The following is a 27,766-nucleotide window of genomic DNA, read 5'->3' on the forward strand; positions in this document are numbered from 1 at the left end:
ATTTTTATATAACTAATGGTCTAGCTTTTAGTATTGACTTTAAGGGAACGCTATCATTAAGTCCATGTCCGTAATCAGCCCTCAGTCTGATGATCCATTCTGCCTCCATCTGTTCTCTGAAGTTTCTTGTGTACCCACCCAGAATGCTTTCATGTACTCTGCCTATAGCCATAAATTTAAAATTATGGCTACTATCTGTATCACTAACATGTTTTACTAAAGCATTTGCAGATTTTTCTTACGAATATGATATACATGTTCCTTTATTCTATCCCTTAATGCCCTATCTGTTTTGCCTACATATAATTTACAGCATACTGTACAGTGTGCATGATAAACAATGTGGCATGTATTACAGGTGGCAAACACTGTGAAAGTGTAAATTCTGCCTTGATCTGGCTGTGCAAACGTGCCTGAGCTATGTATTTCCAGGCTGAACATTTACCACAAGGAAGGGAAACTGTAATACTAGCTTTATCACTATGAATCCTGGGGTAACACAACTTTAACAGACTTTATATTTGTAAAAAGAAAATTGGGTTGAATCAAATCAACCAGTTCCTTAATTTCCTCATCTATTATCAGAATATTCCAGTGCTTTCTAATAACTTCCATGTACCTATTAACATCACTGGAATAAAATAAAGGTACCTTTAACTTCTTGTCCCTTATTAACTCCATTTTACTTTCAGTGTTTACTAATTGTTCAGAAAAATATGGTCTCGCCTTATTCATTCTTTGACTTTTTACTTCTTCAATGGCTACATTAATTTCATTATTTCTATAGCCTCTATTGCAAAGGACTGTTTCCAGAGACCCAACTTGATCAAAAAATTCTCGGTCATGTACATTCAATCTAGAAACTCTGAATACCTGATTCTTGACAACATTTTTAAAAATGTATTGGGGATGCATACTCTCCCTAAATAACAGATGGTTGCAGTGACAGAGTTTCTTGAACAACTTTGTGGATATCTTGCCGTGTCCCTCAATTTTAACTGTTACATCTAGAAAGTTAATACTCCTGTCGGAAACCTCAGAAGAAAAACATAAAAAAGTAGTAGTGTCAGCTATGTGTCTTTCAAATTCATGGAACTGCTCAATGGACCCGTTCCACAGGAGAAACACATCATCCACGAACCTTTGATAAAACATTATCTGTTTACTGTATGGACCTTCCAAAACAAATTCTCGTTCCCATATGGCCATGACTGCATTGGCATAACTACTGGCACATGACGTGCCCATAGCCACGCCATGAGTCTGCCAATAAAATGATTTCCCAAAAACATTGTTCTCCAGAACACACTTTAATAATGTGCACAACATTTCTATTTTGGCTTCAGAAAAATCACTATACATTCTCAAAAATATCCTAAAGTTAGTGATACCAACATCATTGGGAATTACTGTAATGAGGGACACGACATCAAGCGTTACCATCAATAAATTATTCTCACCATTCCACATTTGAGTGCAGAAAAATAAATCAGTCAAAAAATGTTTTGTATCTTTTAAAACCTGTAGAAGCAAATTTAGTACTGGTCTAACAGCCTTTTATATATATATATATATATATATATATATATATATATATATATATATATATATATATATGTATGATACCAGAACTACTGTTCTTCTGTGCTTCCTGGTTGAAATTACACTGGAGAATAACATCTTTATGTTTGAACAGTGCATTTATAAACAGTTGGATGGTGTGGCTATGGGCACTTCATGTGCCAATAGCTACGCCAACCTTGTGATGGCAAAATGGGAGAAACAGCATATCAGTGAAGGAACATGGTCAGAGAAAGTGGTATTCTATTGGAGATTTGTAGATGACCTCTTCCTGTTGTGGGAAGGAGGTGTTACAAATCTACAGCAGTTCTTGAGTGACATCAATAGAAGTACACACTTTTTGAAATCTACAGCCCACAGTTCAAATAAGAATGCTGAATTTTTAGACATTAGTATAACTAGGAAAAATACAGGGGATTTTCACACTGAGATCTTCCGTAAGGAATGCTATAGGAACACCTATGTCCATAGGCAAAGCATGCACCCTCAACATGTGTTCACTAATGTAATAAAAGGACAAGCACTAAGGACTTCAAGATTAACAGCAGAGGATGACAAGCTTGAGAAAGAATTACATCAGCTAGAAGATAGATTTGTAGAGAGAGGGTATGGGAGGAGAGAGGTTCTTTCCATTACCTCGAGTATAGGGTCTCAAAGGAGAAAGGAGGGAAAACCATACGTCTCCAATCAAGGTCAAGTTTATGAGGGAAAGAGCAGGAAGGATAACCTGCTTAGAATTCCCGTTACTTATGCTAGTAATGTTAGGTCGCTGCAGAATATCTATCGCAGGAACTGGAATATACTATGGTCTGATGACCGAGTTAAAACTCTGGTAGGGACCACCCCTCAGTATGTCTATAAGAACAAGAAATCCCTTAAGAGACTCTTATGTGGCCCCAGGTATAAGCAAGCAATAGATGTTCCACCCACTACTCCCGTGTATGGGACGAAACCCTGTAACTCCTATAACTACTGTCAATACATTGACAAGAGAGGACATTTTAGACATCCAGACACTGGAAAGACTACCTATTTCAGACTTACAGCTGACTGTAATACCACTAATATTGTATACTTAGCTTTTTGTACTACATGTTGTTCATTCTATGTAGGCATGACCACAAGACGGTTTTGTGATAGGATTAGGGAACACATATATGACAAACAGAGGGGCAGGAACTAATGCCCTGGCTAGGCATGTCCTAGCATCATGGGCAACACATAACTTTCAATTCATGGTAATTGAGAAAGTTCAGCTAGGATGTACAGGTGGTGCAATTAGGAATTTGTTAGAGACTGAAGAGCTTGAATGGATCATTAGGATGTGTGCTAACATGGGCAAAGGCCTAAATGATAATGTTTGTATTAAACCAGTTGTGGTTAATAAGCCACTATGCAGATACAGTCTCTATATATGCACTTTTATGTATTTTTATTTATTTTTATTCATTTTAATGATTTATTAGCTGATACTATGTCTCTATCTAGTGCTTTTCACTTAAATCAGTGGCTATTAGGCTAATTGTTTATTGGAAACTGACACTGATAGGCTATTGCTGTTTTTTAAAAATCCTTGTGGAGTGTATTGAGTTGTCTGATGAAGTAGCTTTGACTATGAAAGTGTGCACCATTTCTGTACTGTGGATTAAACATTGGAGTTTTATTTGATATTATCTGCTGTGGTCTGGTGTTTCCTATATTTTCTTGCAAATATATATATATATATATATATATATATATATATATACATGGACTCTGTAATCCAATTGCACCCCAAGCCTATGGGATGCATGAGAGGATGTACAGAATCCTTGTGCAACTTGGGCAGCCCTTGTATAATGAGTATCAGTGGGTGTTGCACAACTAAATAATCAAATAGTGCCTTATCGATTATACCTTCTTTGAATAAATTCTAAAGTAAATGCACAATGTTATTGGTCATAGCATCAATAAGCTTTTTGCTGGTTTTAACATAGCTTTTATCATCTGACAACATAATAAGCATTTCACTTTCATACCAGCTTCTATCTTGCACAAAAATCGGTTTGCCTTTATTGGCCAGTCTTACAGCTATATTACTATAATTCTGTAGATTTTTTATTGCTGAATTTTGTTCCTTAGTTACATTTAATTTCCTGCCATGTCTAGAGCTGGAAGCAGTCATTTTATATAAATCATCTAAGCACAACTTTTCAAATGCATTCAACCAATGGATTAAGGACTGGTACATAAGTGCTTGTTTTTTTAAAAACATGTTGTCCTTCATTAATAATATTGCTCTTGTACTGCAATTTTAACATCAAGTTCCTAGTACAAGTCTTAATGTCAAGAATGACCTTAGTAAGTTCAGAATTCCTAGTTGGAATGAACAATAGCCCTTTTTCAGGGACGTCCCATTCACTCTCCGTAAGTTCATAAGCAGATAAATTCCATACTAGGCTATTCTTATTGCATTCAGTGCCTTTCTGGTGTCCAGAGTCCCCACTAGCTCTCCTGCTGGCTTCCTTTTTACTCTGGTGTGACTCAGAAAGTGTTACCTCTTCTCAAACGCTATTTGGTGCTTTATAGGCAAAGGGAGAGTCAACTTCTGTTGAAAAAAAGAAGATGGAACTTGTGGGGCTGAATTCAATCCATCTTCACTTCTTTAATTCACATACTCTTCATTCGTACAATGTACTTGCGCCTCCACAGAAAAACTTTTCTTCTTGGCTCCTAATTCTTTAGAAGCTAAGGCCCCTCTTTTTTCATTGGTCGTCAAAACGGATGTCTTGACACCAGAACTAGTTGTATTATTGGTGGTTGCCATGGAAGCTTATTTCATTATTGGATGTTCCTTGTTCTCATTCACCCGATTGGATAACAAAACCGTCCTTAGCCAGGTGAACACATTTCCCAGGCTGAAGTCTTTCTGGTCTCTAATTAATTTCTTATGCTTGATTCTAGCTAGTTCACATTCGTAAACATTAATGGAGTCAGTCATCTCCATTAAATATTTATCAAGCACATGTTCATCAAACTGTTCTAATAACTCTTTATATTGCTGTTTAATGGTAACAGAGAGAGTGTCCATTTCCTTCTGTGAGAATTTAACCAAGAGTTTCATGTACTTGGTGCTACACTCTAAATTAACTTGCTGCCATTCTGAAAGCAAATTGGGAGCAAAACTTCCTTGTGTTGCCATTTTCAAAATTCTAAGCCTCCGTGGTACCACTCCTTCTTTAATACAAACTTCAAAATGGAAAGTTTGATATTGGTAACTTTTCAGTTTAAATAAATTATTCTCAATACCATGTAATTTCACTTTTAAGGAAACAATGTCTACAGCACTTTTATCAGTCACTGCATTAACAGTCACTGATTTTAAGAGTGGATTTACCATGGAATCAAGCGTTGAAAGAAATCTCTCTGAAGTCTTCTTTGTTTCAGATAACTCAGGATTAGGTGTATAGTCCAATTCAATTATGTTATCAAAGCCTTCAGCTATTTTACTGAAGTTGGTAAAAAGCAGAGCACAAACTATCACAAAAACACGCACCAACCTCAAACAGCAACCAGGTCCATAAACATCAAAACAAATCAGTCCAAATAAACAAGAAGACCCAGACAAGGCTGAAACATCCAACACAAAAATCCTCTGTTTATAAAAAGAACATTAGTGCTCTCACAGACCAGCTGCCCCCCTCGATGCAACACAAAAGCATCATCTCATACCCTTCAAATATACATCACCAAGCAATCACATGACCATATTATATTCAAAATTGAGGGACACGGCAAGATATCCACACAGTTGTTCAAGAAACCGTGTCACTGCAACCATCTGTTATTTAGGGAAACTATGCATCCCCAGTACATTTTTAAAAATGTTGTGAAGAATCAGGTATTCAGAGTTTCTAGATTGAATGTACATGACCGAGATTTTTTAGATCAAGTTGGGTCTCTGGAAACAGCCCTTTGTAGGGAAGAGATGTTACTGTTCATGCTACGTCTGTTTTCACTGTGAGACTATATTGTTTTTTTTAGCAAATGTTTGTCAGTGTTTTTAACATTTGAAATAAAAGTTTTAAATATTTGTAATCATTGTAGAAGTAAAAAAGAAACTAGTATGTACATTGACAGGTCTGGCCAGTGTTTATGGTAAATGGAGAGAAATGACCTAGTAATGGGACACTGGGATGGTGCTGCTGGGAGTGGGCGATGCCCTGTTCCTTTACCCTGTTTAGGGTCCTATTTGACCATGATCTGTTTCTACACACACACACACACACACACACACACACACACACACACACACACACACACACACACACACACACACACACACACACAGAAAAAAAGAACATGGGTGGGTGAGATTTATGAAAATAAGAAACAAAATAATGCAGGCTGAGCTTGTGAACTAGGACTGGTAAGGAGCTCAGTGATGCCTCTAACAACTAGAATGTGTTGTAAGATAATTTAAGTGTTTCACAAAAGATATACTCCTTCTATATAATGCAACTAAATATTCACGTCTAAAGGTACACACTGCATGATCACACACAGCAGTGGTCATTGTCTAAGGTTCTATCTTCCATCTCCTATTATCTTTTACATAAGGATCATTGTCTAGGGACAGACCCACTTCCTTTAATATGTAACATGCAACCTGTTGTCTTGGAACCCTCTTCTCACTTCATTGAGATCTTCAGTATCTAATCGTTCAAAGGAGCCCTGAGGTTCTGCACTACAGTATTAAACTGTGTACAATAATATTATGGGGTGTCGCTAGCCCCAGTGTCATGGGGCTTCACAAATTTAAGAATCAGACAAAATGCATGTATATTGTAGCTAATACTTCATTACTATTCTGCTATCCTATAAACAGTGGCAACACACAATGGCAAAAATTCCTCTGCACATTACTGATGCATGAGACTTTCATGGTTTTCAGTCACTCTGCGATTAACATGCATGCAACAGATAGGATAACTCCACTTTATGATAGAGCATTTCATTTTAGGAATACCATCTGCAGTGTGTAGCACATAACTACTGTTCTGCCTCTTTCTGCACTACCAAAAGACAACATTAAAACAAAGGAGTCCTTTAAGACATGAGCATATGAACCCTTGTTTTACTCACCAGTTCTAGCACAGCTTCACTTTCTGATAAATTTAATGTGAAAATGCCTTCCTCTGCTCCCAGTATTAGGTGCTCATCTAAAAGATAGAATAGACATTTGTTAGTAGAGCATGGCACCTATGTATAATACTGCAGAATTGCTGATTACGTCCTAAACGCATTCACTTCTCTCCCCATCCACTTCATTACAAGTTGCAGAAAAATTTTACATATGTGCACACTTCTTTTAATTCTTCTGTTTGAATGCCATATTTACAGATTGTTCTGACAAACAATGCTCTATATTTCTAAAACGTCACCTTCAAGTATCACGCACCTACAACACTGCACATTGTTACAACTGTCCAGATGCACCCACTTACGATACTACTCACTACAACCACAGAGCAAAGAAATATTTGTCATAGTCACCACTGACTACTTTGCCCAGATAGTGAATACTGCCATAACAAGGACTAATAGAATAGTTTGTGTTTGTTTTGTGTGGGGGCCCAGTGCAGATATAAACTCTACACTTCAACTACCTCTCTTCCGTAGCCCACTGTCTAACTCTAGCTTGCATTGCTCACTTTTTGCACTGCAAAAAAAAGATGATGGACCATAACTTTGGCATCAACTTTAGCATGCTAGTAATAGAAAAATTGTTTGTAACTAATTTGTCTACCAGGAATTCTCTTCTGTCGTCATCTGACAATTTTTTTATTCATAGTTCAAGTAATTTGTAAATAAACTAAGCTGCCCGAGCCTCTCTAAAATGTCAGACTAACAATGAAAACTTATAACATCATTTTCAATGGTAACACTACACGTGTAGTCATATAATTTCTGAAGCAACGATGATTCAACTAATCTTATCTATTTACAGTCAAGCTCACCACAGCATAATCAACCTGTTTTGAAGAGCAGAAACTTAAAAAATTAAAAAGCAAAACTTAAAAAATGACCCTTCATGGCAGTAAGCCTAGTATTCACATACGAACCTTATGTTGATATGCTTTAAGCAAATCGTTTTCCTTTAGAGAACACACAATTATTTTTTCAATAACTTTTTAATGACATTTTCCTAAGTACACAGGTCAAGCAAACTGATTTTCCATTTTCTTGCTCAGTTCAAGAACCCACACTTGTATAATAAAGCCACAGTAACCAGCTTCCAGTCACTAAGTACCATGGCATTCTCAGAAGTACATATTCTACAAACTTGAAATCAGTCTTGTTTTTGGCTGGACGGCTTTGTTAATTGTTAAGACATCAATATAATTTAGCTTGCTTAAATCATTCCAACTGCTTATAATGTAAGCATCCAAAATTTAGGTGAAAATACTATGTAAAAAGTATAGGAAAATGACACATTTCAACTACTTTCCATTTCAAAGTCTAAAACCATGATCCAATATCTCCACATAGTTTAATTTCTAGTTATATATGCTTTCCTGTTCTAAAAGAATGTATTTGTTCTCTTAATGGACCTGTGTCATGAGACACAGCAGAAGTACATAGATGTGTGCATGTGTGTATGTCAGGTAAAATCATAAAAACAGAGTGGGAGATTATCACCAAATATGGCATGGAAGGAAACTTCTTTCTCTTTTTGTAAGTTAAGCTTATAAGGAAGTAAAAACAAACCAGTTACACTAGCTGAGATTCCTAAAACTGAGAATTACACATTTCCAGTAGCACACTAATAATGTAAGGAAAGGAGACAAGTGGTTGTGAGGATTCACAGACAGTACACATAGCTGTTGGGGGCACTTTAATTCTCTTCTTTACTATAATATAAGCTCTTTGAATGATGGGTGGATAATGTAGAAGAAAGAAACAGAATGTTGCATGCACCCTGGTGCATGAGAAACTCAAGAGAACAATTACTCATGACTGTTTGAATATGAGTTAGGTTATTATTATTATTATGGATTTTTTTATTTATATTTTGCAGATTAAGTTGTATCATTTTCAATGATAAAAGATGACTGAACATTTAATGTCCGTATTTCATTATCCCATATATGATACATAGGTTGGCACAGAGGGTTCCTGTGGTACAGGTTACCTCAGCCCTCATTTGTCCACTGGCTGACCTTGAGCAAGTCACTTAACTAGACATCATCTTAAGTCACCCTGGGACTGTTCATCCAGTGGGCCTACCAGGTTAACAAATGAGTATTAGTATTCTATAAAAAGATGAGTTAAAAATGACAGCATGTGCCTGATGTTAAAAAACTAAAAAAAAACGAACCACCAGCCTAGGCAGACAGTATGAATAAACCCAAAAACCTGGTTGGCACAGCTATACAACAGCGACAATAACCTAGACAGCCACAATTTTTTAGAGCTTTTGCTCCTTTCTTTTTATTAATGGAACTTGATCAGAAAACATTCAAAAAATCTCACCATCTTCTTTATAAACACATATTGGCTCTAAACCCTATTTAAAACAACCAATCATAATGATTAGTTTAAATCATGTGATATTTAATGTTATTTTCTATTTTTTACTTTTTCTACTTTTTTCACATATATTCAATAAAATATCAGTACAATTTTATATATACATCTTTACAAACTCAAATAATTAAATTATTAACCTATTAATTAAAACTTATTACTACAATACTTTAAGCCTAAGAAGACATTTAATATTTATACTTTAACTGAGGCCAGGAGACTGATCGGCTCTAAGAAAAATTTGCCAGTATAATTCTCTTGTTACACCCATCAATAAATCCTGTATTCTCAATCTGCAGGAAAAAGTATGAGTTATAAACTTATTGAACTTTACTCTCCTTGTGGTTATGAGATTACTGACACAAGAAAATAAAACAGAAAAGTATGTTTTGAATTCATAAGTAGTGTAGATCAGAGTGTAACATGTGTGTTATGTCTTTAAGAAGCAAGCGAGGCTGTGCATGCAAGTATAAATTCCAGACACGTGCAATCCCCTAGTGCCTTTTTGAAGAAGCAGCCAGTGTGTAAACATGTATGATCACAGCAGTTAGTTTATATATAAGTTACTTAGTCATAGTCAAATAAGCTTCACAGTAATGTGTTTGTATAGAATAAAGCTGCTTAAACAGAATCCACGAAGACTCGTTTATTCATGTACCAACACGAAAGTGATAAGTAGAAAGAGAAAGCACAGGTGATTACATTTTAGGACAGAGCTCAAATCTGCCTCAGGAACATGTACAATTACTTTCTAGACTTCTAAGTCAGTAGTGAATAGAAAATAAGGATATATAGGGTAGGATTGGGAATACTTCTTGTATGCAAAAATGTTATTTTAAGTATAGTATAATATAGTATAATGCATGTGAATGAACACTTGCACCTACTTAGAAATTAAAGCTAACACTATATAGTGGCTGGAATACCACTCCAAAGTGCCTGCTACACCTCTCTCCTTCAATGAGGGTATTCAAGGAAGCTAATTATCCTGTTCCACCCCACTCTCCACCCAGGATGGACATGCCCATCTGCTCCTTTTTGCATCAAGTGCCCAAGCAGCTACTCAAACTGAGGTTGCTTGGGCTGCAGTCTAACATCTATCTTTCTACGGTACCTGCACAGCTACTTTGACAATTTTATTAAACAACAGGTGTAGTGCATGAAAAAAAATACTGAATTCCACACTACTGGAGACTGATTAAAAAATAATAATTAATAAATAAATACATTAATAAAATAAAAATTAATGACCAGATGAGTTGAGATAGATCCATGAAATAACCAGTAGTTCTCAATGTCACATCTGACCAAGATGGTGAGGACATAGAAAATACACAGCTTCCTGAGGTAAATGCTACCTGGTCAAGTAGTACTTGTAAGCACATGTAGAGGTTTCTTCTCAGGCCTCCAGTGAGAAGGGGTTATTGCCCAGCTTAATTTCCCCAGTGAACAAATGTCAAATAAAAACTAAAAATAAATACATAAAATAAATATTAAAATCTTGAACACTCTTTCTGATAGCCAGCAGAATACCCAAATCTTATGGGTGACACAATTACAGCAAATCAAACATCATCTCCTTTGCAGCTTTTTGGAATAGGCTTTTCCACAGAGCCTAAAGAAAGAACTGGGACACACTCTCCTGTCTTCCTTTTCAAATCTGGGATTTCCAGCCTACTTTGCCAATCTAAAGGTACTTTCCCTACCATCCATGTAGCACTGAAAAAGCCTGTTAACCATGACACCCCAGCAACATCCAGCACTTTCGGTATTTCTGTCACTCCAAACATGTTTAAACATTGCAATAGCCTTACTTCCAAAAATGGAACCAGTCTCATCAGCCGCTTCTGGCAGTGCCTCCTTAGGGGGAAGGGATGTCCACTACTTTCAAGACTTCCTGAAAGTGCTCCGTCAATATCCCAGCAATGTCCCCAGTCAAGTTTAGTCCTTCTCTAGCATTGTTGAGAACAATCTGAGCAATGTTCTGCCCACCACTTCTAAATCTCAGATGGTATACCAGAACCTGAAAAACAACAAGGATTCCACACCGATAAATTTAATATTAAAATCAGTCTTAGCCCCTCGGCCACAACAGCCTTCAATGAGTACAAAAATTTAATGAAAATACACTCCCTTTTATACATAAAACAATCAATATGTTTTGTTTTATTTTCATTACATTGACAATTTAATTTTTTTATGTAAAGGGGGTTTTGATTTATTATCTACGTTTGTTTCAGATATTAATAATAATAAGTACAATATTAAATTTGATGGTTTGCAATTTGGAACTAAAGTAAATTTTTTAGATATTTGTTTGTCAGGGGGCAAGACGGACTTATTTCTACTAGTGTACATCGAACATTTGTAGATGGCAACCAATTTTTGTTTGGTACCAGTTGCCATCTGCCTCATACGTTGAAATCTTTACCCTATGGGGAAATTGTTCGATTATCAAGATTATGTAATAATGGTTTTGATCTAGAGAAACAGATTAATAAATCAGTTCATATGTTTCTACAAAGAGGTTATAATATTGAGTTGATTAGTGAATCAATTGATAAATTGTTAAAAGCTAATATGAATTATGAAGCTAATAATAAACATCTCATTAATAATAATATTGACAATTGGAAAAATAATTCTAAGACTATAATATCTAGTAAGATAATTAAAAGACAACAACAGAGGGCCAACCAACAACAACAAAATATTTATTTTGTTACTACTTTTAATTTATTAAGTGATAAAATTTGGGAGTATATTAAATATTATTGGAAATTGTTATTACAAGATGAATTGTTAAGTAAACTTGTTCCTAATGTTCCTCAGGTTGCTTATAAAAGAGGACAGAATTTAGGGGACAAGTTAGTTAAGGCACATTATGTTAATCCGATTATTAAATTAGGCCTTTCATTGTCCAATTATGGGACTATACCATGTTATTCTTGTAGTATATGTTGTAATATTAAATTATATTTTTCTAGAATAAATGGTATAATATTTAGACCACGGAATTGTTTTTCATGTCATACATCGGGTGTAATTTACTGTCTTAGGTGTCCCTGCAACCTTTTCTATATTGGAGAAACAAAAAGAAAATTCAGAGTCAGGTTGCAGGAACATGTTAGTGATATCAAAAGGGGAGTGTTAGAAAGTCTGGTAGCATTACACTTTAGGGAGACACATAGTTGTAATGCTAATTTATTACAGGCTACTATTTTGGAAAATGTTTTTGTTAAGAAAGGGGATGATAAATTATTAAAGAATATTTTACTTTATAAGGAAACTGTTTTTATATTGAAGTTCAATACATTATCACCTGTGGGTCTAAATAAAGAAGTTAATTGGAGGTGTTTTCTTTAATATATACATTTATATATATATATATATATATATATATATATATATATATTTTTTAGTGCTTGTATTTCATGTTTTGACGTATTTAAATTGAATAATTATTTAGTGCTGTTCACTTTTATTTCAGGAGTATGAACTAATTAGATGGAGCAATGAGTCTGATTGATTGATTATTTTATGTATAAAAGGGAGTGTATTTTCATTACATTTTTGTACTCATTGAAGGCTGTTGTGGCCGAGGTGCTAAGACTGATTTTAATATTAAATTTATCGGTGTGGAATCCTTGTTGTTTTTCACATTTTTTAGTCTTTTTAGACTATTTGTTTGTTGTTTTTGGTATACCAGAACCTCTATGAGGGCATCAGAAAGACATTTTTTGTGGCTTCAGTAAACTACTCTGATGTCCTGGTCTTCATTTTAGCAATCACTGCATTCTTGGCCTGTTGACTGGTTACATTTTGTGACTCCCAATAGCATTATGCAGCTTCTTTCTTTAAACTGATGGATTCAATCACCGCTGTCATCAACCAACAGGTTATAATGTGAATAACTTTACAAACCAAATTCATCTTTTTAACACATTTCCTTGCCAAAGCACTGATTACTGCAGTCTTGAACACTGTTCATTTGGACTCCATGCTTCTGACCTCCTTGGGGATATGGAAGAAAATCTTCCTGTATTGTGAGTTGAACTCATCCTACACATTCACAAGGGGCTCTTACTACATGTTTGGGTATCCTGAATATGTCCAACTGCCATTCCGGGCACCACGCTATCTGATCAAAATGACTATTAAGTGCTGATTGCTTGAAAGCTCATCATCTCTCTCTTCACCTGATTATCTGAAACATATAGCCTGAAGTTGGAAGGAAGAATACAAAGTCTGTCATAGATCTCTGGCCCAGTGTGCTCTGGTACCAACCACAGCTAAGACGAACCTTCTGTTAGAATGTAGTGTTTGCAATGGATAACCCATGAATATAACAGAAGTCCACGAAGAATTCATTGATGTTTGTAGCAGGCAAACCATTCTTTTCAATCACTTCTCTCCAGGTGGTTCTATCATTCTCCACATAAGTGAAGAAGTCAGTTAGTAGGACCACAGAGTAAACAGGTGGTACATGACCAAAAACTGCACCTTTGGTTTTCAGGGATGTGCAACATAGTTAATTGTTCTCTGCAGATGAGAAGAAACAACTATATTAAGTAGAGAAGTAAGTATCCTGAAGGCTTGTTCAAATGTCAGACTAGATGAGAACAGCAAGGAGGTTAGTGGATGGGTGCAGCATATCGCTGTTACAGGTACTATTTTAAACCACTAGGTGAGTTCTAGAATAAAAGTCTCAATTTACCAGTCAGTCCATGTCCCAGCCTCACTCGATGTGAAAGAACGGATGAGCTCAAGGCTGCAGGTTGTGAAAATGAGGTTCCTTCATAAGGTCACTGGGCTCACTGTCAATGACAGAGTGTGGAACTTAGCAATCCAGAAGCATCCTGGAGTAGAGCAGCTTTTCCATAGGATAAAGAGAGACTAGTTTATGTGGTTTTGGCACCTAGTGACGATGACTCCTGGTTTCCTCCCACAAGAAGTATACCAGGCACAGCCTACTGAAAGGAGGCCCAGAGACATACCCAGGACATGCTGAAATGCTTCCATCCATTTTTCAGTGGGATCCCCCCAACAGGAGATAGCAACTGTTGCTGTGGATGGGGATCTCCGGTTTGCCTTGATCAGTTTGCTGCCACTACAACCCTCACTAGAGAAACCAAGTTAAAACAGAATCCAGGCATATCCAAGAATAATAACCATATATTCCTGTGATAAGAGAAGGTAATTCTGGTTATGATGATATTGCACGCCATTTCTTAATATGGTGTCTTTAAGTAGAAGCACATACACTGTAAACATCAGTGAGTCTAATGTCTAAGTCTTCAGCACCCCAGAAGTCAGGTGACTCTGGAAAGAATTTTTTTCTGGACACTGCCCTGACAGGTAAGAGGAAAATTATTTGAGGACTATGACTGAAAGTCCAAAGGTGCATACAGACATCTAAGAATCACTTTATGATTCATAGTGTCAAATGCAAACAATCTTATCAATAGTCTTCCCTAGAAAGGGAAGCTTAGAGATTGGAGAGTAGTTCTCTAGGCTATGCTGGCCTGAACATGGTTTCTTCACAAAGGAGGTGATGAAAGCCTATTTTAAAAAGGTGGAAACACAACTTACTCTCAAGAAGGTCCACACAGTTTGTAAAACCACTGAGCTGAGAATCTCCAGGCAAGCTAAATAAAGCCTTGTGTGATGACTAGCCCACAGTCTACAGATGGTAAGTTTGAAATGTATTCATTGTATTCTCACAAGTGATACAGCCTGCATCCAACCAATGGGACCTAAGATATGACCATTACTAAACAAATGGGGACATAGGAAGGAAGGATAAGCCTAATTTTGGCAGCCATATATGCAAAAGTGATTGTGCAGCCTCCTCCTCACACAGACAGGGTAAAAGCATTGCAGGTAGCTAAATACACCCGGCTGCACTGACAAAAATGAAAATGCTTGGCTGGATGATTAAGTGTGACAACAAAAAACCTCACTGGACAAAAAAACATAACCTTTTTCTTTGAGATTCCTGAGTAGTATTCTGAATAAAATAATCCATTCTTAGTTAGTCTTCATGAAGGTCCCTTCTTCCCCTGTATATGCTTTAAACTTTATCCTGCCCTCCACAACTCATCTCATGAAAATAATAATCATGCCACTATTTGTGAGACACACTATAGAAAATAAATATATGAACAATGGTAGGTTGTACCAAATGCATGACATAACAGAATAGATGCAAAAGGATCCATTGCAAGAACAGGATAAGCAGCACTGCAATCCATTTGGATCCAGCTCGAAAAGGGAATCATGTCACTATGAGAGCTGCATTTCAGATCCATGAATTGAATCAGGTCATTAATGGGTGACATAACTAGAAGGAGCTCAAAGTATAAATAAAAAAGTATACTGTCAGACCAAGAAACAAACGCTACATCCAGGTCAGATATGAATGCGCCCAGCAAGGAAAAACAAATCTACAGTATGGGCTAAACTGATCTCCTTAGCAAATCCAAATTCCTTCATACTCTGAGATTTCATATCAAGTCCAACAAATGCATCACCAACTCCAGTATAAATATATGTAGTTATAACACTTGTATCTGCAAAGAGATCTGTAAACTCAAGCTGGAAGGTCCCCAGATAACTGGGTAAATAGGGGATATCTACAATTAGCTTCTACAGTGCAGGCCTACATAAAAGAATTGGTGGCCCTACTATCAATCTGAGTCATCTCCAAATGTGATCTAAAACAGAGGGCTGCCTGTGACTTTAAATTACTGAAAAGCCCAGTGACATGGTAGTAGCCTGGGTATGTTTTGTTAATTTCTGACAGTTACAGACCAAGCAGCAAATTCTGATTAATCTGATATTGGGCAAAAAAGGAACATATGAGGTCCTAACACTGCAGATCTACCCTACCAGTCAGAGGGACCACAGAATTCCCTGAGAAGCTCATGGAAACTGTACAAATTTTGTACTACTGACACCTCTGTTCTACAGCCCTTAATGGGATCCGCCAGCTTCATTCATAGTAAGTGGGCAACCAGCATGCAGGGTAGACAAGCAGTTCCAAAAGGGTGTAGCTGTGGACTAGTAGGAGATCCCTATCATACATGTAATCAATACCAACACCAATGTGGCTCTGTACCACAAATGGATACAACTCTGTGACCCAGATGACTCAAGTTCAAGTAGTGGCTTAGATGTTGAAAGAGCTAGGTGGTGGATGATGGGAAATGAGTGTCTTACAGCTCACCCATCTTGGAGAGAGTGAGTGGTAACTTCCCAGTATCCAGATTGTTCCAGTGTAAGATGGTGTCTGCAAGACAATGAAGACAATTAACAGGAGGATGTACACATGGCTTTTCCACCAGTGATAGTAGCCTTTAGGACATGTGTTCATGTGGGAGTGAGCATGTATCCTTGGAGGGACTAATGAAGACCTTTAGTGACAAAGGTGATGCGGTACCTGCCAAGAAGTGGTTGAGGGTTATAATAGAAAATGCCCTCACAGCTGATACTCTCAGTCATGGGGGCTTGAAACATGGGGATGTAGTCAAGTAGTTCTCTGGCCTGAGGACAAATACGCTCTGTTTTGAAATGCAGTTGGCCCCAGTCTGGGAGGGTGACACCAAACTCTCAGGCTGTAGGGAATAGGAAGCCCACCTCCAGCAGCTGGACTGAAGGCTGAGTATCTTTATGGGCACAGACTCCTCCATGGCTGTTTGGATGGCAGCTGTCTCTGGTTACAGATGAGGTCCTTTTTCTTTGCTGGACCAAAATTCAAGTACCCTCATGGGCACAGTGTCCTTCATGTCTCTTTGGATTATAGCTCCCTCTGGTTGGAGATGGGGGCCTATTTTGCTAAGAATGAATGAGATGGAGACCTATGGGTGAAAGGCTTGATAGGTGACATACATGAAGGGAAAAAAAGCACTTAGAAAAAACATGTTATCTGTCATCAAGGTAACCCAGCAACCTGAGTAAAGACTAATGAAGAACGGCATCTGATACAGCCTGTTTAATAGTGAGCTTTTAGCAGAGACTATACATTAAAACATTAAATAACATCAAATATATAAATCATGCTGGACCATTTAGGAAAAGTAACAATAATGGCCTAGATAGATCCAACAAATTAGGAGAAAATAACTCCATATAAATATACATTTGATATTTCTAAAGGCACAGAGAATACAGAATAGACAGATACAGTCGTAATAACTATACCAGCCCACAGCAGTGTGCAGAAAGAATTCAGTAGCCATTTGCAGCAACTGCATTTGTACCTGGCATAAGTAATCACAAAAGCCTACAATGTTAGGCTATAACCATAGTAAATATCCTATATATGGATAGGTATGACTTATTTTTTCAGTTGTAAAGGGCCAGAAGTAACGCTAGACTTTAAGACTGTCCACTCCACTAGATAAAAATTATTACCCACCTCAGGTATTAGTTGCACAAGAGTGTCAGGATTTTAGCTATGTTGATGCACTTCTAACAAACCTGAAGATAACCTAACTCTGGTTTAAGGCTCCCATGACTGGGGGCAGGGGGAGAAGATCACTCATACCTAAAACCATCTTTGAGGTCTGCAGTCATACTTTCAACCCTTCTAACCACTTGTAAACTTTTTCATATTACATAACAAAATGGACTTTCACAAGGATGATCGAGATTGCACAGCGAACTGTAGTGATAGCTTTTCACTTTTTTTGCAGGTTATGAGACCTGCATAACATGTCAATTCTGCATCTCATACAAATGTTTCTTTCAGGACATGTTGTAGTGCATTATCATTACCTTTGGTGGAGGGCTGACTCCAAGATGTGGTTGAATGTATCTTCAATGGACAGCCATTAAAAATTTTCTTAAAATTGGCACCATTCTGTGAAAAAGTAAGAAAAGTAATATTTCATTAAAAACAGCAAATGCAAAATATAATGCTGCCTTTTAGAATTGCTCTCTTGCTTGGATAATATGCATTTTCTAGTTGTCAGCATCAACTAATCTCTGATTTCATTGAATCTATGGAGCTGAAATGCTAATTCCTTTGCACTACATATGAAGTTTTGCATGTATTAGTAAGCAAGAGCCAAACAAAATCATTTTTTGTTAGAGTAACAGTTTTGCTAGCATTTTGCATGTTATTTGTTTCTTACTATTTTATATGATGACCTCTGGTCTGGCCGCTTTTGTAAACATCAAAACTTAATGTTTTCCTTGCTGTATGAAACAAATAAAAAAAGCTTCTAGAAACGTACATATGATTGATCTGTTTTGGCTATGATAAACAGCTACAGATGAGACATATATGATTAAAGCTAAGTCATATCAATGACAGTAAAGACTATTCAATAGGATCATAGGAGAATACTAGGCTATCAACCCGGTGATCATTTTAAGCCTAGCCATTTCAACCCAATGTAGTACCTTAGAGGTACTAGTCAATACCCAAGATTGCATTTAGTGATGACTGCTCATATCCAGGGGGCTGTGTGCACTATCCCCGGTAAGAATTTATGGTGCTCTATCCACTCATCCAGGTTCCTCTTGAACAGTGTCATAGAGGTGCTCTGTTTCACATGAATTGGTAGCCTGTTCAAAGAAGAGTCAGTCACTGGGAGATAAATATGTCCCTCCAGCATGTCCTATTTAAGGCGCAGTCGTATTTAAGTCCCTGGAATGGGTAGCCGTAGACCCATTTGATTTATGGATATGCAGTAAGTTCATTAGGTTTGGGTCTTGGGTTGCTCTCTAAGCCAGGCATAAGTCTCCCTTAAGAAGTCTATATGATACGGAGTATAGTGACAGGGATTTTAGCTGGTTCATGTAAGGGCTGGAGGCCCTTGATTTTCTTTGTTAGAAACCTCTGAGGTCTCTCTTAATTGATGCAGATGATTAGTATGGTACATACCGAATGGGGAGTTGTACTCAAATTCATCTTTACTTTAGCCATCCCAAAACACATATAGCAACTCTAACTTTCTGAAGAGCTGTGATTAAAGTGTCTTTCCAACTATTCAACCTCTTTTGCCTTGCTAATATAGCCAATCAAAATGTTCTGCCTTTCAGTGTAGAGCTCTTTAAGATGATGGGCAAGGGATTTTTTTTTTTTACCATTTATTTTTGTTTCAGTCATTCTCTTATTATATAAAGTGGGCTTTTTGATTCTAAAACACATAGTTTTTACTTGAGTTATTTCAGTGGAACTACATTTATTACTTGTAGTATCTTTGTGTTTATTTTACTGTAAGGTGAGTAGCTCTCCAGTTACTTCCTGATTCCATATCATGTGATCTTGCCTACAAGTGATGCAATTATTGGGTCAAACAGTTTGTAGGGGATAGGTGTTTTCTGCAGTCTATAGTAGATTTCAATATATAAATGCTGCAGAATCAGTCCACCAGTCAGTCAGACAGTTAATCCATAAATAAATATAATTATATTCTAATAAATGAAAAATAGAACAGGGAGCGATTCCCAGTAGAGTAACCCTCTCAAAAAAGCTCGCTAGTTTCATTAGACAAGCTCTGATTTTTGATATTATAGTTAACAAGGTCAGTTATGATATGTTCCATGACTTTGCACATAAGACTCATTAAACAGAGGTCTGTAATTCCTGGGGTCAGTGATGGAACCACTCTTGTGCAGTGGCTTCACAACAAATGTATACCACACCTGTGGGACAAAATCCTTTGCTAGGCTCAGGTTAAAGAGATTGAAGAGTGGGTTCACCACTAATTGTTTAGTGCTATTTATTAGGTAGGCCCCATAGGTGTTCGTCATTTTGGAGATACTTTCAGTACATGTTCTTTTATGATGGCTTGATTGCATCTGGGATCAACAGTCTCACACTAGATGTGTCTAGGGTGAAGTAGGCACTAAATGTATTTAAATGTGTTGCCAGTATCCATTGGATAAGCTTAAGCAATGCTGAATTGTTCCTTCTTTCCTGACATAGCTTAAGCAGGATTTGTAGTTGTCTTTGGCTTTTGTAGTAAGTCTGAGTTTGTGGGATGCCTTTGTTTTTTTCTGATGTTCTTTTTTAGTTTCTTATCTAGCTATTTGCTTCTGACTGCAAATCCTACTACTCTAAGCTTAAAAACAACCAGAAATCTAATCCTAAAAAGTTCTGGAATAGTATCACTTCCCTCCTCAGTTCAGGCCAAAAAAAACAATCCATGTCCTGTCCCTAGCTCCCCTGACCATATTATAGTCTCCAAATGTAACTCCTTCTTCATAGACTCTATTGCCATGTTCACCACATCTTTCCCTCAGAACTCCATCACTCCATCCACTCCTATTACCCATAACTCTCCTCTATTCCCTTTACTTCCCACCCCTCTCTCTTCTTCTTTAAACCTATCCCAGTCTCCACTATAAAAAAACTTCTCCAAAAACTAAAACCCTGTTCCAATGTCCCCGACAACCTACCTACTAACTTCCTTAGACTAGCTGCTGAAAACATCCTACTCCCCAGTGGTATACTAATCAACCATTCTATATAAGAATCTTACATACCCTCCTCTGGAAAAAAGCCTTTATCATTCCCTTACATAAAGGAGGCAACAAAACTAACATCCCCAATTTCGGCCCCGTCACCATCCTCTCCCCCCTCTCAAAATTTCTTGAAAAATCTATTCACCTTCAACTTCTACCCTACCTCCTCGACAACCACTTACTTATCCCCATCAGAACATGGATTTAGACCTTCTATCCTTTCTCTAAAACATCAACCGCCCCCGTGATTCTGGTAATATTGTATCTGCTCTTCTCTTAGACCTTTCTAAGACCTTTGATACAATATCCCACAGCCTACTTCTTTCTAAGCTCTCCCAGCTTAATGTCTTTCCCTCCCTCTTTGAATTGGTTTTCTAGTTATCTCTCAGATAGACAGCAAGCCACCAAATGGAATAATTCCACCTCCCCCTACTTTAACACTTAGACTGGCGTTCCCCCAAGGATCAATCCTGGGTCCACTTTTATTCAATATCTTCATAAATGACTTCCACCAATGCATCCCCCAATGTCAAACTTGTGGAATACGCAGATGACTCAATCATTATTTATTCTGCGGAATCCCTTCCCAAACTTATACAAATAACACAAGCCACATTTAACAGCACAGAGATTTAGATACAAAATAATCACTTACCTCTTAATGCATCCAAAACCAAAATTATGGTCTTTACCCCCTCTAAAAATACCAAAATAAACACAAACGCCTTTTCTATAGTAAGCCAAAAATAAAACTCCATTGAAATAGTCTCCCAAACTAAGTTTCTAGGTGTCCTTATTGATGAACACTTAAAATTTGACCTTAATCTCCAAACCAACAAAGAAAACCCACCAAAAACTAGGAATGCTTTATCGGCACAATCGCTACCTCACATCTTCAACTAAGCTTACCCTCTCTACCACTTACCTCCTCCCCTCCCTCATGTACAGAGCCCCTCTCTTTACCAACCTGCAAGCAACCCTCAAAGCTAAATTAGCATCTGGTTACAACAAAATCACCAAATTTGCCACCAGCTCCAAATTCTCCTCCCCCCACTGTGACTCCTTACACTTTCTGAACTGGCTAGAGCTCCCTAACTACCTATCCTTCATTCAACTCTCCACGGCCGATAAGCTCATTTCAACCCTTCTCAATGCCCCTCCTTCTCCTCCTTCTTCACTAAGCATCTTCCTGACTGAACCATCAGATCTAATAATCCAAATCTCCTTGAGATACACAAACCATCACAAACCCCTGGGCAACTTCTTCTATTTTACTCCCTTGCATGAAAATGGAACTCACTTCCTTCCCACGTCCGTATTGCACAAAATCTTTCCTCTTTTAAGGCCTTGCTCCAGTCTTATCTCACCTCTACCTGGGAATGCTTCTACTCCCACCCATGCTAATTTTCCCCCTACTACTCCTACTGAGTTACCCTAGTTCAGTTATGTAATCTGCCTGTCATATATGATAAAATGTATATTCCCTTTTTAGAGTTCTGTTCTACTGATGTAACAATGACTCTGTTGTATTATATCATATTTTGACTACTGCTCATTTGTTTCTGGAACATACTGTATTAACTCTTAGTATTATCTCTTGTATGTACATACAATTGAACTATTACTGCATTAATTGTTGTTACTTCTTGTTGATTTCTGTACATACGTATATACTGTGGAGGTTTTCTCCCTGGGCCTCCACTGAAAAAGGGCTCATCTTGGCCCAATGGACTTTCCCAGTTAGCAAACTGCAAATAAATAAAAAAAATAAATTAATAAACTTAATTTGGGGTAGTAAGGGGTCTTTTTTCTGTTATATAGGTTAAGGAGCTTCTTCCTTTTATTATATAGTGTATTAATGTTTGTGGACCACCACAATGATCTGCTTTTAAACTTCCCCATTTGTTTGGATCTATTTGGGACTGATATGTTAATACAGTTACCCGGGGGGGAGTAGAAATTGTTAATACAACTCTTTGTAATGTCAACATTTTGACATTCTCAAATCTGGAGAATTCGTCATAGAACTGCAGGAAATTTGTACATCTGAAGTCCTTGAATTCGGTGATATTTGCTTCTGAAAGTTTGGAGGTTTTGATGGAGAAGGTTACTAGTTTATGATCTGACCTGAGCAGTGAGGGGGGAATGCCGTGTGGATGGAACATACAGATACTAAGTTTGTTAGGAGCAAGCTAAGTATATTCTGTCCTCTACTGAGTCCAATAAAGATCATGTCTATGGAGTTTGTTTCTATAATCTAATAATTTTGATGCATATTCTACATGGGTGGTATAGGTCCTGCAGTTTACACTGGATAGTAAATATTAGCTAGGATAACAGTATTCCTACTAACAGTTCATCAAACATTTTTAGTAAATGTTACATGATTTTTGGGGGATACTGAGGTAGTCCTGTAGCATGCTATGCTCTGACAGTTGATCCTATTTAGCATGATTTGAATCTCTACAAATGCCACTCATGAGTCTCCAAGTATCTGTCTTGAGGTTAGGTAGTCTTTAGCAAATATGGAACCACCACCACAGCTTCCATCTGATCTAAATGAGTGTTAAGTACTTGTACTGAGGTAGTGCTCTCTGGGCTCGTAACCCAGGATTTTGTAGCAACATATACATACATGTGGTCAAAATGCAGCAAGACTTCTAGGTCTGGCAGTTTATTGTTTAGACTTCTAGCATTAAGTAGAGCTACTCTGATGTGGTCCAATGGTTCGTTTGTTTTGGAAGTTAGGTTGGAAGGTCCTTTAGCTGGACCCTGCTTACAACATGCACAATCAGACAGCAAAATCTTTTGCAAATATGCAGAAGTTTTGGAAGGAGAGTTGAAAAATATCCATGCCAAAACATGTACAAATGACAGCATGTCATCTTATCCTGGTACATACTGGATCCCCCTAGAATGACACCAGCTATTTAACCAATTGTTAAAGCCAATCATTTTTCATAATACTTTGGCATTATTCTTGGTGATTATATGAATCCACTGTATACTAGGGTCTTTCCTGCATTTCTGATATCCATGGAGGGCTCTGTCATATCTCTTTACATATCCCACAGGGTTTTTTTGTACCAATCATTTATCCCAGCATAATGCGTTGGCATACAGTATAAGACAGATACAACACTAAAGTTTTCTACCATGGAATAATCACTTTTAGGAAGCATCTAGGGCTGTGAATAATGTCGGTGATAGTTATACAATTAAGGGTGTTTGTGTTAAACATTGCATGGATTAGTCCTGGAGTGAAAACTTTTGAAAGTCAAGTCAAGTAGGAAGAATCAGAATGTGGACATAAATATTCTACAGATGTAGGGTACAAATGCAGAACCCTAGACTGAAATGAGGTGAATGAATAATCGACATTTTCATTTATATTTTTTAGATCCAAAATAAGCTGGACACTAGCTATATGCTGTTGCATGGACAAAATCCTACACACAGAGTGGTATAAAAGACCTAGAATCCTTTATACTGTCTCCTTGCCAGGAAGTAAAAAGGCCTCATATAAATGGGAGAAGATACCCTACTGGGAAAAGGAATAAATGACAGGAGCTTTAAGGTATGTATGGCCTAGTGCACCTGCTGAAGGACCCATTGATCCTGTAGCATGGTCTTCCAATGTTGAGCATGGAAGGAAAACTGCTCCTGACTCCCTACTATACAAAGACTACTTAATAGACTACACACTGTCAACATCTAGTATATACACTTCCATAGCTACTGCTTTTTTAATGGGACAATGAAAGGTGGACAGTTAGACTTCTGAGGAAAGAAGTTATCTTGCTATTTACTTTGGGCATTGTAGCTGTTGTGTTTTTCGGCTTTTCCCGGTTAGGGGTCGCCACAGTGGAACTCCGGTCCGCTAATGATTGGCAGTTGATTTTTACATGCTGAGTTGCCAGCCCTAATGCACAACCTTCAACAAAGATACGCCCATTCACGCATGTCTCCACGCAGAAGATGCTCTAGCTGAGAGTCGAACCGGTCAGCGTCTTACTGTGAAGCGACAATGCTACCGCAGCACCACCACCGCGGATCTACTTTGGGCATTGTAGTAAAGTTCAGTATTTGTAAGAGTTGTAGAGTTATTTCTCATTTGGTGCTCCATCACTTCAGTCAACCTCTGTTTAACTTCTTCTAAAGTGTCTGGCACAGAACAAAGAATGTTAAAGATATCATATCATATAATATTATATTATATCATATCATATTATATTATGAATTCCTGTCTTATTCCTGAGAGTCATAACCTAACAGGTCTCATCAGAATCCCTACTACCACTACTGGCCTCAGATGCATTTGTAAACAGACTTTAAGACTAAGGCATTGGCATAGAATAGTGGTTTAATTACCCTCCTCAGGTACTCAAATATCACAGAGCTCTTCATCCTCCAAGATGTGAACAATAAAATGCTCTCCATAATCCCTAAAAAACAAGCCATAATATACTTTAACTCCTTACCTAGGAACTGTGCCTGTGTGCTGATTGCTGGTATAATCTGGTGGTAAACCATGCTGTTTTATTTTAAAATCACAAAACATGGCTGGATTGTAAATAGAAAAAAACACTTTCCCATTTTTGATATAGTTTAAGTGTAAACATTTTGTTCATAAAACTAAAGTATTAGTGAAGTCATTATCCATAACATTGCAAGAAAACATTGCTCTGATTCAACCTAGAAGAGAGATGAAAGTTTATTTATTATCATGACATTTCAGTTCTCTCCTTGTTAAACCCATGTCCAAGTACAGAAGTAAGCACTGACAACAGTTCCTTAGATGCAGTGAAAGAGTTTACCCAGCAACCTGTCATCAAATGCAGATAAATCTCTTTAGGAAGCTGGTACTCCAGTCTTCAGGTATGGTTTTCCTTCCCTTATTTTAAATTAAAAAATCTGGCAGGGAACTAGAAAAAAAACACACGGACAATAGTAACCATTATCGGTCTTTTCAAATGCCTCTAGGTATTCCCTAATTCTCCCTGCTAGGACCTACATGACTGTTATAAACATACTCAGTGAGAGAAAGTTTCCTTACTGTACTCTTCTCTGGACTCTTATTATGATATAGAGGTTTAATGAGGAATTCTATCATTGGTTGCTTACATGGAGTCCCCCGCCAATGTCACAATGCCCTTTTCAAACCCTAGCTCCTCTACAAACATTTTCATGCCATGGAATTAATATTAAGTAGCAGTATGCTTATAGCTATTGGTTTATTTCTTTTGCAATACTCTATGAAGGAGATCAGTTCCCACCAGCTGTCTTCCAACCTTCTTCCTAGTATAAACGCTATTTGCCCTCTTTGCATAAACTTTGGGGTAATTCCCAATAGTCTGCCTGCTGGAATCTTTCCTAATATTTTAGTGTTTGAATTCAGTAGAAAAATAAGTGCTTGCATTCAATGCGGAAATTGGTCTAAAAGCCTCTACTTCATGTCCTTCCCATGTCTCCACTGGAAGCAGCAAAACCTGAACTTCACTGCTAGTCCTCTCTATTCTTCTCTGTTTTGCATATTTGCTGGACATCATGGCCAAGTCCTTCTACAACACGTTCTCCATTGGCTTGGTTCGTAGGTGTGTACTAGATTAATGGCTCTGGAGCCTTTACAAGCCTACCCCTAGTGTTCAACTGACAATAAAACATACAGATATGACCTGTTCTGAATGCACATTCACTGCATATTGGAATCACATTTTTAGTTTGCTGTTATGGAATGATAATTAAAATACTACTTATTACTGACACAAAAGTAATATATTCTTTAGATGGAAATAAGTGCTAAACTTACAGCCAGTATTTTTTGATCATATACAGCATTTATAGGAAAGACAATGGGCCTGATTACAAAGGACTTACTCTGTGTTTAAGTATCCGTTTACATTGAGAGCAGGTCTTTAGGAATCAGGCCCTCAAAGTAAGCCTGTTTAAAGATAGGCCTTACATCAAAATAAGTAACTTACACTGAGAACAAATCTTTTGAAATCAGAGCTGACTCATACTGATAGCAGCTTGTTTGGAATCTAGCCCACTATTTTAACATCCACTATTGCAAACTGATGTTATCTCATTGCCTTTATGTTTGCTAATTCAAACAGTATGTCATCTAAGTTTGAATGCCATAATGTCTTGTCCTAAGAATTTTATGAGAAAATCTGAAAGCAATCCAGAGATGCTGCCATTTGTAGGCAGAGGGTTAAATTAAAGTTAAAACAGTTGTTAGGAAGTGACAGACTGAAACATTTCCTAATCATTGGGGTTTAGGTTACCAAAAAGAAAACCTTGCAAAAACATAAACGTATATAGTATGTACAGAATTAGAACTAAAAATGCTTATGAATTTCTAGATAGAACTAATATTTTCAGTTTTTTTAAATGTTGTGATATAAACCTGTCATTCTGTGCATTCTTTAAAATCTCTGCTGCAGTAGCTGTTTTGTTTCTGAAGCTAAAAAAAACATGTTTAAGGAAATTTTACAGATGTGTTGCAGTATTACTTCTGAAAATTCTGTGGGACTATATCAGACCATTTTGGAAACACATCTATATATATATATATATATATATATATATATATATATATATATATATATATATGGGTCTGCTTCAAATTAATGAAAGACCACTTCCCCAAAAACAAAATCGCAGAGACGAGATGTCTGAAACCTGATTTTAACAAATGACCATATTACCGAAACTGTTCTCAGGGTAAGCAGCAAGTCAACCAACATTTCATGAAGAAACACACAAGACTATCTCCAGCCCACGTAGCCCCCCCCCCCCCCAACTAAATATACCAACTCTGTGATCACACTACAGTGGGGAAAAAGGACAAATTTCCCCATGTTGGCCAACTGGATACTTACCCTAAGTAATGGTTTGGCAATACGATTGTTCATTAAAATCAGGTTTTGGACATCTCGTCTTGGCAATTTCATCTTCGGGTAAGTGGGTTTTCATTAAATTGAAGTAGACCTAAATCTATCTATCTATCTATCTATATATATATATATATATATATATATACACACACACACACACACACACACACACACACACACACACACACACACACACACACACACACACACACACATAAATATATTTATAGAGAGAGACA

The 27,766-nt window shown here is 37.2% G+C and overlaps 1 protein-coding gene across 2 annotated transcripts in view; it reads right to left on the reverse strand.

Moving 5' to 3' along the window:
• The window catches only part of LOC122794052 (mitogen-activated protein kinase kinase kinase kinase 5-like), a 1,947,254-nt gene that overhangs the window by 290,755 nt on the left and 1,628,733 nt on the right, over positions 1-27,766 (reverse strand). For both annotated transcript variants that reach the window (XM_044062187.1, XM_044062182.1), the window contains exons 22-23: positions 17,929-18,013; positions 6,706-6,782 (exon numbers count right to left, since the gene is read on the reverse strand). In XM_044062187.1, coding sequence (XP_043918122.1) covers positions 6,706-6,782; positions 17,929-18,013 — 162 coding nt within the window. The remainder of the gene's footprint in view (positions 1-6,705; positions 6,783-17,928; positions 18,014-27,766) is intronic.

The sequence above is a fragment of the Protopterus annectens genome, chromosome 1.part0 (genome assembly GCF_019279795.1).
Source record: "Protopterus annectens isolate FY-2018-M chromosome 1.part0, PAN1.0, whole genome shotgun sequence".
Classification (NCBI taxonomy): Eukaryota; Metazoa; Chordata; order Ceratodontiformes; family Protopteridae; genus Protopterus; species Protopterus annectens.